At 42.9% G+C, this 12,463-nt stretch overlaps 4 protein-coding genes across 7 annotated transcripts in view; 2 read left to right on the top strand and 2 right to left on the bottom strand.

Moving 5' to 3' along the window:
• Positions 1-24: 24 nt before the first annotated feature.
• LOC107221200 (zinc finger protein 595) lies at positions 25-3,710 on the bottom strand. 2 transcript variants are annotated; one of them, XM_015660113.2, is made up of 3 exons: positions 3,101-3,710; positions 618-2,889; positions 25-141 (listed from the first exon to the last, which is right to left on the bottom strand). In XM_015660113.2, the coding sequence occupies exons 1-3, from the start codon at positions 3,692-3,694 to the stop codon at positions 119-121; spliced, it is 2,889 nt and encodes a 962-aa protein (XP_015515599.2). In that variant the 5' UTR covers positions 3,695-3,710; the 3' UTR covers positions 25-118. The 2 variants fall into 2 exon arrangements, with proteins under 2 accessions (XP_015515599.2, XP_015515598.2); XM_015660112.2 differs by lacking the exon at positions 25-141 and having other exon boundaries at positions 148-2,889.
• A 466-nt stretch (positions 3,711-4,176) lies between these two features.
• Positions 4,177-6,408, top strand: LOC107221201 (dehydrogenase/reductase SDR family protein 7-like). Its single transcript, XM_015660114.2, has 6 exons — positions 4,177-4,334; positions 4,396-4,539; positions 4,823-5,042; positions 5,126-5,210; positions 5,320-5,480; positions 5,560-6,408. The coding sequence occupies exons 1-6, from the start codon at positions 4,188-4,190 to the stop codon at positions 5,757-5,759; spliced, it is 957 nt and encodes a 318-aa protein (XP_015515600.1). The 5' UTR covers positions 4,177-4,187; the 3' UTR covers positions 5,760-6,408.
• A 720-nt stretch (positions 6,409-7,128) lies between these two features.
• Positions 7,129-9,758, bottom strand: LOC107221183 (transmembrane protein 11 homolog, mitochondrial). Its single transcript, XM_015660094.2, has 3 exons — positions 9,665-9,758; positions 8,829-9,046; positions 7,129-8,647 (listed from the first exon to the last, which is right to left on the bottom strand). Exons 1-3 carry the CDS (start codon positions 9,745-9,747, stop codon positions 8,361-8,363), a joined length of 588 nt encoding a protein of 195 aa, XP_015515580.2. The 5' UTR covers positions 9,748-9,758; the 3' UTR covers positions 7,129-8,360.
• Positions 9,759-10,257: 499 nt separating this feature from the next.
• The window catches only part of LOC107221194 (protein outspread), a 73,332-nt gene continuing 71,126 nt past the window's right edge, over positions 10,258-12,463 (top strand). For 2 of the 3 annotated variants that reach the window (XM_015660106.2, XM_046741063.1), the window contains exon 1: positions 10,261-12,117. In XM_015660106.2, coding sequence (XP_015515592.1) covers positions 11,947-12,117 — 171 coding nt within the window. In that variant the 5' untranslated portion in view covers positions 10,261-11,946. Of the gene's footprint in view, positions 12,118-12,463 lie in introns of all 3 variants that reach the window. The other variant, XM_046741064.1, reaches the window with a different exon arrangement.

Here is a 12,463-nt window from a genome sequence, read left to right as displayed (position 1 = left end):
GAATGTGTTTTTCTTTTCTTTTTAAAACTAATCAAATATGTGGTAAGTGCCGACGGCAGTAGACGTTTTGTTAGCGTTGTTGTAAGCATGAGATAAAATAGTCGGTATCACAGTTTACCTAGCGTTGATAGCTACCAACGTCTGAAAGCAAAAAAGAAAAATATATGGAAATAAAAAAACAGGAATTTCTGATGATTTTCATAGATTTACAAGTAGAATCATATTATTTCAGGCAACTCAATTATCGTACAGTTTGTCTATTTCGTTTAGTTGCATCTGCTGCAAGGGTTTCGTATTAATCCAAAATTCTCAATGTAATGCTGAAAACATTGAAATTGACTCTTGATACACTAATAATTATCAACAAATCCAATATTTTTAGATACAAATTTATTTTCGATATGACATCAATTTCTGTAATGTACTGTGCGACTAAACTAAATAGAGAAACTGTACTACTATTCTTGTAAATACGTAATAACAATCATGCGATTAAACCGTAGTGTCCTGATATCACAAATTTTTTTTCCGGACATTACGGAAGCACACGAATTAAATGTGAATTTTCACGTGTTCCATTAAAGAGTTTTTATTTGTAAATTCTTCCCCGCACATACCGCAGGCCGATTCTTGTCCATCGTCACTTTCTCGATGCTGATGATGCTGCTGGTACTGAACGTGGGAGGAAGTCGACTGCGCACCTCCATCTTGGATCAAAGATTCATCAACCGAAGTAGCAACCTCAGCTTTGACTCGTTCTCCTGGATGCTGAGTGGTCGAGGATGACGTTGAATGATGAGTTACCATGTTCATTGGCATATCAATATTGCTTATCTGTTCAATTTGACTGGAAAAATTGTCATGATTTTGGGGATTTGGTATAGTCAGTACTGGTAGAGATTCATTTTGTTTGGATATCAGATGCAAAGTATTGTTTTGTTTGTTTGGCGAAACTAGATGCACACTGCCATCTCCTTGTTTCGAAGAGGTCATCAGGTGCATCCCGCTACCTTCGTTTTGCCTGGGTGTAGAACTAGGAGTTTGTCGTTCAGCCGAAGCCATACGGACGCTGCATCCCTGTTTGTCCTCGGCATTTAGTCCGAGAGTTTCTCTATGATTAATCTGAGGTATGTGCAGATGGTTCTCACCTTGCTTACCTTGTGATATCAAATGTAAATCATTTGGTTTAACCTCCGAAATAAGTCGCAAAGCTTCACTTCGCTTCGCCGCTGTGATCAGGAGCACCGTGTCGCTTGATTTTCCAACTGCCATAAACTGCGGTAAGCTGTCTGTGGTTTTGGTAGAAACGTCTGAAATAGAAAGCAGAGCTTCGTTCTGTTCCATCCTTGATATCGATCGATCGCTACCGGTGATCTGTTTTCCCAGAGAAGAAGATGAAGATCCAGAACTCGCCGGAGTCTTGGATTTCTTCTTCGCAGGTTTTGACTTCAACGCGTTGTTGTTCGTCTTTGCTTTAGCCTGGGCTATCATTTGGTCTGAATGTTTAACGATGTGGGCACAGAGTTCGTCCCTATCCTGATTCAAAGCGCCGCACAGAGGACACCTGAATGGGGGTCCGGTTACCTCAGTCTCATTTTTTCCAGCAGCATGAACCCATCTGACGTGTTCTCTGAGCACAACTTTCTGATTAAAGGCCCTTGAGCACAGTGGACAAACGTGCGGTCTCTCTCCTGTATGGATCCGTTCATGTTTTCTCAATGTTCCTCCATCTCTGAACGCTTTCCAACAGAATTTGCACCCATAGGGTCGTTCCCCGGTATGAGTGCGGTGATGAATGAGATATCCCTGCCTGGATGAGAACGTCTTGGAACAAACGTCGCAGTGAAAGTGAGCGGGGCTTCCAGCGTGCGTTCTTGCATGTTCCCAGAGCCCTTGCCTAGATACAAAGCTCTTGCCGCACTCGCTGCAGGTGAAGGCAGAGTCACCGGGGTGAGCGGAGAGTCTGTGCTCGTCGAGTTCCTGCTGCTTCTCAAACTGAGTGCCGCACACCTCGCAGGAGTGAGTTTTCTTTCTATGAATCCACTGGTGCCTGAACATCTTCTGCTTAGTTGTGAACTTTTTTCCACAATCGGCACATGCGTGCTTACCCCACTTGCTGGGCAGCCCGTGTTCAGTGTTATTTCTCATCACTTTCTTGGCACAGGTTGTCTGGTGCGTCGCCAGACAGCTGCTGTCCTGAAACTGCTTGTCGCAGTACTCACACTCCACCGGCATAGTCCAATTTTTGCTTGTATGAATCTTCTCGTGAAAGGCGAGCGCCGATGCTCTGGCAAAGTTCATTCCACAGTGGCTGCACGTGTGCTGCTGAGTCGTCTCAGTCAATTCGACCTCCACATAGCTTCGCCTCGACTCTCCGTGGTACGGAAGTGACTCAATTTTTACCATGCTTCCATCCTGGCTGCTAAAGGAATTCATTGATAAGTTATACTGGTGGTTTATCTGGTTGGTAATGGTGTTTTGCTGCGTGTATTCGAACTGGGCTACTTCTCCACTCGGCATTACGGCAAACTCCTGAAGCGTATCCATCTTGTCCTGTTGATTGGTCAAACCGGCTACTCCTGGTTGATCGTTACTGAAATTGTAACTCGGAATCGACCAGTGAACCTGGGACACTTCGTAGTTGGGTATCGTCGAAACGGACGAAGAGGGGACGGAGGTAGCCGGCGTTTCGGAGTTACTGTTGTTCTCGGGCCATTTTCGGAATGGCTCAGCGGTGACCTGAGTAACACTGTTGTTGGTTAACGAAGTTTGCATAATAGCTCGGCCAGCGACATATGTGTGTATCTTCATGTGGTTTGAGAGGCTGGATGGCCTCTGAAAGTTGGAATTGCATATGTTGCACTTGTGCGGCCTTTCCGTCTGGTGTACCTGTTACATATACAATACATTCATATTAGATACATAAGCGATGATACCTGTGCAATAGCTATATAGGGGAAAGGGGAGAGCCGTCGTTGAGACAGGATGCCGTATGCTAGCGGGAACGTGTATGCTTATTGTAATAAATGGAGCGAGATAAACACTTTTGAAATTCACTATAGGTTGAAGTTGTTTATCAGATTGACATTAATAACAATACCTGCGCCATGTGCGACTGAAGGTTCGCCTTGGACCTGAAGAGATTGCCGCAGATCCGGCAAGCGTGGGGTCGATCGACCTGGTGACAGACCATGTGGTTGTTGAGGTCAATCTTACGCTCGAACCGTTCACCGCAGGTGGTGCATGAGAGCTTGACGGAGACGCAGGTCGAGTGATGCTTGGCCATCTCGACCTGAGTAAAGAGGTGCGCGCAATTCGGGCATGGTATCTTTTTGTCGTTGTTGAAACAAGGATACATCCCACCAAGCTGGCGAAGCGCCTCGACCGCCATCGACTCGTCGTCGCCCGAGGTGTACTGCTGTTGCTGTTCCTCCTGCTTTATGTATATCGGGTATACCGCGGACCCGTCGCCGTCCTCGGCGTCGTCCGAGTTCTCAGTGAGGATTTCGACAGCCGCCTCGACCTCCGCCGACCCGGTGCCGCCCGTCCCGTCGACGACCTCCGTGACGGTGACTTCCGGGAGAACGCAGTCCTCTACGACGGGCTCGCATATCTCCTCGTGGGATATGATCGTCTCGTGCATGTTCGTTGACAGTGGAAAAGCGACATATTGCTCGTTTCCCGGTGTCTCCATTATATAACGAGGAGTACTCGAGTAGGTATTGCTCGGCTATTGTCATTCCCAGCGTTCGATCATATCGGGCAAACCTCTGGATCGTTCAGTTTGAACACAGCCGCAGCGTTGCACACCTAGTTTTACCCCACACGCTACGTTAGGTTGCACACTTCGGACACTTCACGCGCGGAGCTAACGACAAACCGATACGTTTGGCAGGTGTATTCTAAACATTTCTATCAGCAGCGCGTCGTAATTACGCTTCTCGAACATCCCTCGGACGAACGTTTTATCCGAAATTATTATTATTAACGCCAAAACTGTTGGGAAATAAGTTTACTGTACCGCGCGAAGTTGGCCACAAAGTTGACGCGAATATGTGCCAATTGTTTTAAGATCGAATCTCGCCTTTGTTTCGAACGTCACAATATCGACTCAATCGGCTAACTTCTCACGGCGCGAGTCGAACGTAACCTTCTGCCTCCATCCTCACATTTCTGACCGCCAAGTCATGAAGCAAGCCGAGCAGTCCGTCGGGTGGCACATGTTGTGGTGGTTATTCGGCATCGGCTGTATCCCCGTGACTTTTCCATGGTTATTATATCACCTTTACGACACTGTAAGGCAGAATCGTCGGAAGGCCAGATTGGCGGGAAAGGTAAACCGAAGAATCGCGGTTTGCGATCGGCTCGCGAATAATTATTGTTTCTCGTTTCCAGGTTGTTTTGATCACTGGTGCTAGTTCGGGACTCGGAGAAGCCTTGGCGCACAGTTTCTACAAATGCGGTTGTCGCCTAATTTTAGCATCCCGACGAAGAGAAGAACTCGAAAGAGTCAAGGTTGCGCTGATCAACACGCACCCCGTAAGTTTTTGACGTTGCGTTTGCCTTGTCATCTACGATGTCACACAGGTGACATCGCTTTAGAAAACAATTACAATGTTCTTCAAATACATATTGAATTGTCATTTTAAGAAATACATCAAGTCGGATTTATCCTATGAACAATTTTTAAAAACGCCGAGCATCATAGGTTCAATAATTAGACATTTGCTTGACAGTTCGCCCACACTTAGCTCTATGTCTCTGCCAACTTTGTTTTCTTTTTGTTTTTCATTTGATACCTGAATGAAAACATTCATTTCAGACAGTTCCCACTCACCCGCCAGTGGTTCTTCCACTGGATATAACAAACCTAAATGATGTACCATTGGAGGTACAGAAGGTGTTGAAAATTTATCCTCAAATAGATATATTGATAAATAATGCAGGGATTTCGTACAGAGGAGAAGTGATCAATACCAATGTCGACATTGACATCAAAGTCATGCTTTGCAATTATTTTGGCCAAATTGCTTTGACTAAGGGTGAGCTTTACCCTCTGCTAAATTTGATGTTTATCAGTACCTGATTTACACAAAACCTCATAACTGACAACAACTATTTGCAGCTGTCTTGCCTTGTATGCTGGAAAGACGATCTGGACATGTCGTGTTTGTCAGCAGTGTTCAAGGCCGAATTGCGATACCTTACAGGTAAGATAAATACTATACAAAGCAGAAGAAATACAAGAAACATTTTAATACGTTTCCACAAATCTCGCTGACTACATGAGCATTGAATAACTGTACAATTGCCGTGCAGATCGGCGTACGCTGCCTCAAAGCATGCGTTGCAAGCATGGTGCGACACAACACGAGCCGAACTGGCCGAGCAAAACATCAAAATAACAGTTGTAAGTCCCGGATACGTAAAGACATCCCTTTCACTGAACGCAATAACAGGGAGTGGTGATACGTATGGAGGTGAGCATGAATATCGGTATTATTGTACGGAGAACGAGTCAAGGTGATAGCTGTGTACTGACATGATTATTTCATATAGTAATGGACAAAAGTACAGAGGAAGGTTTTACACCGGAATACGTTGCGGAACAAGTGTTGAAAGCGTTGCTTAGAGAGGCGAGTGAAGTTACAGTTGCTACGTTTGTGCCAAAAGCTGCAATCCTTCTGCGCTCGGTTCTTCCTTCTGTGTATTTTTGGCTCATGAGAAAACGGGCCAAGACGGTGGCAAAAGATAAGTAGTCATAAACAATTGAATTTTCTACAATAATGCAAGAAATTGGATCAAAATTGTGACACACAATTCTTGAAAATGCAACGATGGTTCTGAGAATCGAATTAATAAAAAACTCGAAAGATAGGCCAAGAGAAAGAATAGCTTTACATGGAGGTGAACTGCTTCAAGAATTCTATCTGTGTATAGTATCCGACGTCAAATGATTGAAAACTCGTAACTGCGTTAGTCATTCAGATTCGTACAATTAGTAAATGAAATTTTTTATACACAGTATTAGGATAAAAGAAAGATTCGAAGGAATGTAAATATTATATAAATTAATATCGTTTACGTTTTTATTTTTTGCAATGAAAATTCTTTACTGTAACCATCAAGCGCCTTGAACCACATTCATGCAATTTGTCTAATACACTTCCGTATTTTTTGTCAGTTGGCAATCAAAACACAACGTGTACTATTTAAAACTATATTTTATTATTATAATTATTATGACACAGGCCCCAAATTAATAGGGCATGTTTACATTTTATGTACACGTTAAGACTATGGACCCGCGAATTTTTTCTTGCTTTCTTATTTTTTAAATTATTTTCACTAATTATCGGGCTAAAACAGTTTACATTTCTATAAAAATTGACGCACCATTGGCGACCATCGCTTGAAAAAAAACAGACAATATTTGGCAATTTGATATGGTATAACGGATATCTTATTCAGTTTTGGGATGAGGTTAAAGGCAATTATCAATGCTAGACATTAGCAAATATTAGACTCATTCAGGAACTCTTGATTTATTTCACTGAGGAGAATGAGTAGAAGTTATATGGAAACATTTTCTATTGATAAAATAAATGCAAGCAAATTAATTGCGACTGTCAAAACCCATTCAAATTAAAGCAGATATATCGTCAACAAATATGTCCTTCAAGATGCAGTTTTTTTAAGCAGAGGAAAATCTGTTCATAGTTACAGAGGAAAGAAAGATTGTTATATTCAATGCCAGATAGTATAGGGATAACAGAATTTAGCTTGACTGGATAACTTTTTGAAAGATTCTATAGAATAATATTCAGAAAGACTCGTGAAATTCACAACAATTCAGCCACCCATTCGTACAGTTTTCTTGCGTGGCTTTATATTTTTATATATTTTGAATACTATTCTTCAATGTGCTCGTATCCTTATTCATTGCACATAGTTAGAAACAAAAAAAAAAATTACAATCAACTGTGCTTGTATTCCAATCCCAAAATTTTTTAGGGTATTTTTTGTTCGAGATAGACTCAAGTTTCATACTGCTTTCTGATAAGCTTGTCAAACTCTCTTGCCAGATTGGTTCTCCACCATTAGCTGTCAATAGTATTTATTTTTTGAGACGAATATTCTTTAGTATGTTATTAGCACTTTATCTATAGCTGCAACGTCGCATGTCTGCAAATCTAATAACACGTTGAGATATATCCTCGTGATTTATTGTTTGCAAAGAGTTGGTTAATTTAAACATTTATCATTTGATATTTTCGTTGTAGATAACAAGAACGGTTTTGTTTCTACAATCTTAGTACACACTGTTTGCAATGCGTGAGTAGTAAGAGAGAAAAATAAAACAAGAAAATTATAAAACGCGCGTGAAATGCTAACTGATCCAAGTAGGAAACAAATATGAATAAAAATCGAAGAGGCGTGAAGAATACCTCCTGTTTATGCGAGTACGTACTGTAAAAATAAAAGTGATACTACAATCTCATTCGAATTGGAATCATATAGCTTGTACATTTTTTTCTATAATAGTGTGCGTGTGTGTGGTTTGAACAGAACTTTAATACGATTTTCAGAAGATTTGTTGCATAATTTCTTTTATTTAAAAGAAGGATTCGCGATGACAATTGAGAACTCATTATATTTTAAAGGGAGTAGAACGTCGCGTAAAAATATTGGAAAAAATGAATCAATGGCAAATTTTAAAGAAAACGTATAAGTATAGTGATTACAGCATATTCTAGCTAAATTATTTACAAACTAAACGTACATGCCCTCAATATATATTCTGTTTTCTTTGCTTTATCTTTTTCTTGTACATATTTTTTTTTTTTGTCGTCTCAATCGTCGAACATCATCCGACTTTGTAAGCTTATTCGCAAGCTGTTTTTTTTTGCAACAAAACATTTTCAACTTTTCTCAATGTGAAGTTTTATTTCGCCCCCCCCCCCCCCCCCCCCCCCGGTCACACTGCATCATCACTTGCTGCAGTTTTGTGGCAGAGAGAAGTTGTATTGTTTTTTTTTATAAACCACTTTGAATGTTATAATTGATACTTAAAATCAATTGTAATATTGAATAAGACCGTTGTTGCGAAGAAGAGGACCTCGTGTACGATGCCAGTTGATCAACGGTCGGAAAATAAATTTAAATATCCGTATTTATCTAACGTATCTGAGGTTAGCCTAATTTGTATCTCACTACTGTCGCACATATCGAAGCTGCGCGGCTTATCCTCCTAGCCTCACCTGATTTGGCGATGAATGATAGCTGGTGAGGTTCGCGCGGAGGAGGATTAAGGAAAAAAAAAAAAACGAAGAAATGAGAATAACTGAAAGGAAACAACCTCATTGAAAAGCTTGGTACAATCTCCAACCGCTTATGCCCAGAGCTGTAAGCGTTATCGTTGTGTGAAGGATTCTTCGCCTTGTATCGTCTCGCCTGACCAAAAAAGTCGGAGACGACGGACCCAACACCGCCAACAATTCCACATGTGGCAATTTACTCGTGTCTGTTTCAACCTGGTACTGACAGCAAGGGTCGAACTGCCAAGACACCGTGTATAAACCGCAACTTATCACAGATGCGAAACCCAGCGGACCACAAAGATACGGTCGATCTCCCCAAATTAAGCCTGTAGGTCGTTAATATAAATAATATGTGATTCGTGTCAAAATTACAGTTATATAATACATTTTAGAGAAGTTCGGAGGTAAAATATGCCACCTTGGAATAAAATTAACACAATGATCAGGTCGTCAGCCTTTCCGATTTTCCTGGACTTATTTTTTCTGATTGTAATGGAAACGACGAACCTGTGACTATGGCTCCTAGACCGGAAAGAGCGGCGGTCTTATGGAGACAATTGCCGACGGCGATCCATCTGGATGTCTCGTCTCCTAGCTTGGATGGCTCGATAACGATTAAATTACACTCAGATTCCAGAGCTCTTTCTAGCTCGTACTCGAAGGTCTCGTGCGCGTTCTCACCATCGTAAACCTCCCTGATAATGGCAACCTTTGCAGAGTCATCTCTGAAAAATGTTAACGGCGAAAATGATATACAAAGCAGTACGGCAAGCAATAAGAAAAGATAACACACGCCTGATTAACCATCAAATTACAGGAGACTACGTACATACATATACACTGCCGATGCTGTCGGTGTTACATAACAAATGTGAGATGCCAATTGCTAGTTGTTATTCGATCTGGGCTCAGGCCCGACAGTGGAAACGATACTGTAGCGTTAGGAGTGATTGCGAAATGTTTATTCATTCATAAATTCGTTTTAATGTGCAATGGAAAAAAAGAGCTGCAGGACCAATTGGACGGTTATCGTACGCCCCGAATCACGTCGCTTTTCGAACTTTCGACAATTTTGAATGACCGACGATTTCTGTCTCCGAATTAACGAATGTCTTGGCTACGGGACTGCGAAGCTTAATTTTTTTTAAATATGAAAACAGTCGATTACGATATCAGAGTATCGTGCCGCGACTTCATTTACTCCGTAATGTCGTTTTAGCGTGTAAAATTCTATGATTTGCGGTGAAAAATACACGCGATTATTCGAAATGTTCCGGGAAAATGCGACCGAGATATTCCGATTGGTTATAGCGATAAAAATATAAATAATTGTAACTACAAACCTGTCACCCCCTTCATCTACCATCTTTTCTGTCTCTTCGTAAACAGCGGGACCGATGGAACAATACGGAACGGAAGTAAACATCGGGAAACAAACCGGAAGCTCGAATCAGCTGGCGGTAATTGATTGCTGATTTGACTCGCAGCGCAGGATTTGAAAGCTGAGAAAGTAACGACGATTTTGCGATATCGAATGCGAAGCGCACGTACTTATTCAATACCTTTTTTTATGACATAGATACACTGTCTTACAGAGACGCAAACGTCCCGTACCGAACCATGGTTTATAATTCGCTCACCCGCGATCCCGTCACGTGCGCATCTTTTCCATCCCACGCACGTACGCAACAAGACAGTTTTGAAACTCTCTAGAACGCAACGGGATTCGAAACTGTGGCAAGACGTATTTGCGACGGCTTTTCCCATTGCAAAACGGCATTTCCACTTAAGGAAACTGCGAAATCGCACGTCCAAGTATCGCGTCTCGATTTGAAAATGGCGGGCCTTTCAGGGCGGAGGAGCGCGGACTATTTTGTCCGGCGGATGAAGACTCCGCGTTAGATTCGGTTCGTGGCGCGGCCGAGACTCGGAGCAAATCGGTGTGTCGCTGCCGGTACCGAAGCAGTGTCGAGTAAATAAGGACAGATGGAAGTTCGGTCGTTCGTGGTTTCGCAATGGAGGAGTGGTATCGTCGTCGCGGTGTTATAAAAATGCCCGGAATTTATCGCTCAAGTAACCGGCCGGGTCAAGAATCGAGTACCGAAGACGGCTAAGAGCAAACCGACAATACCTCATCCTTGAATAACTCGACGCGCCTCGTTAATAAAGGCGAACAACCGCCGATCAGCCGTGACACAGAGGCTCCAGAGCCTGAGAGCCGCGTCTTTGGCAGGTAATCGCGAGGCATAAATCGTGCTCCGCATTTAATCAATCGGCACGTGCGCGTGCCAACGGTACTGCCCTGCATACGAACAAAACAGCCCGAGACTCGGTATCGTCACAGTCGCCAGTCGGTTGTTTCTTGCCGTCGCGCCGTGTGAGTGAGATATTTGGCGGAGCTAAGAAGAGAAGAAGAAGAAGAAGGTGAAGAATAAGAAAACATACAGTGTGAAAGTTGGCGCTTTTCCCCCCGGGGGGGAGTTCGAAGTGCGGGTAATCGAATAAACGGGTGCTGCTGCTGCTGGTTGCTCCGGGAAGAGAGTCTAGTCCCTGTCTCTTCGAGTCCCGGTATCGCCATATCTGGAGAGACTTAACGGTAACTCGATACTCTCTAAGCCAGTTGTAAATAACTACGCGATAATCGTCGCCGTCGCATCGAATCGGCGACGAACACCAGCATCGTCGTCGTCAGCAACAACAACAACAACATCAACAACAACAACAACAACAACAACAACGGCATCGAGTCAAATTCCCTGGGCGTGTAGCCGAGTCGGAGCGGCCAGGCTTTCGTTCGTTCGTTGGTTGTTGTCTTCGTCGTGGTCTCGGTTAACGGATAGGAACGGTACCTGTGTGCCTACAGAGTGGGCTGCAGCAGCCGCCCTGCAAGGTCGGGGAAACAAGTGAGCGTCGTCATCTCGTCGGCCGCCTGGAGCACCGTGAAGTTGGCCGTCGTTCGGCGAAGTTTTGAGTGACAATTGCGAATCGCCTCGATCCGACATACAATATCCCTCCTCCGCGATCTCGGCACGTGCTACAATTAATAACTCGCCCCAAAATTTCTCGTTTTGGTGATCTCGATGTGCGCGACGAACGATAACCAAGCGACGAGATACGAAGAACGTTGATAGAAAACTGTTTCCTACGTTCGCCTATGCAACAAAGTTCAAAATCACACGTCGAGTCCGCGTTGTTTCGCGTTCGGCAACGAATTATGATAATTTCACTAAACACCATAGTTTTTCGTGACAGTGACTTGCGCAGTAGTGACAACGAGAGATCCTTACGCGTAAAATAAGTTTTTCTACCATAACCGATGTATAATATATTTGTGTTTCAAGTTTATTATTATTGTTATTGTTTTTGTTGTTGATCGTTTGTTGTTGTGTTGTTGTTGGTGTTGTGTTTTTGTTGTTGTTGTTGTTGTTTTTGTTGAAACAGTGAAGATAATAATCTTGTTGCAAGTGCCTCTTTCTCTCCATATCTGTCATCTCTTATTCGTTTCGAGGAGCGTATAAAAATATTTCTAAACAAAAGAGAGATAGAGAGAGAGAGAGAGAAAGTAAACAAAAAAAAAAAAAAATAAGTAAATAAATAATTAAAAAAAGGTACGATAAATATTGAAATGTCGACGGTTGGATCGGGCTCAATATCAAACGCGAGGGTGGGAAGCAACACCACCGGGACAGCATCGGAATGTCGGAAGTTTGCGCCGAATATCTTCAATAAAAGCAAGTGTAGCAGCTGCTTCAAGCAGAAGGAGGAACACACCGCCGAGGCGCTGGAATGCAACAGGGTAAGTTTAGTCTCCTCCTCCTCCTCCCCCCCCCCCCACCCCTTATTACACCGCTCTCTTCTCTTCTTTCCTCTTCTCTTCTCTCGGCACTTGGCCGCCGCTGCTGAGAGGAGAAACTCGACAGAAGAGAGAGAGATATATATATATATATAATTCTCTCCCGACTATGATAAACTACGTTATACATAATTTTTCACTTCGCGATTCGGACAATCGGTCCGAAAATAACGATTTTTGGATAATAATAATGGTAATAATAATAGCAATAATGCGATAATGATAGACACGGTATGAAACGATCCCCCGACCTCCCCCCTCACTCTGATTCGATTGTCTTCATTGGTTC

Source organism: Neodiprion lecontei, chromosome 5, assembly GCF_021901455.1.
Source record: "Neodiprion lecontei isolate iyNeoLeco1 chromosome 5, iyNeoLeco1.1, whole genome shotgun sequence".
NCBI lineage: Eukaryota > Metazoa > Arthropoda > Insecta > Hymenoptera > Diprionidae > Neodiprion > Neodiprion lecontei.
This window is presented reverse-complemented; position numbering and strand designations above follow the sequence as displayed.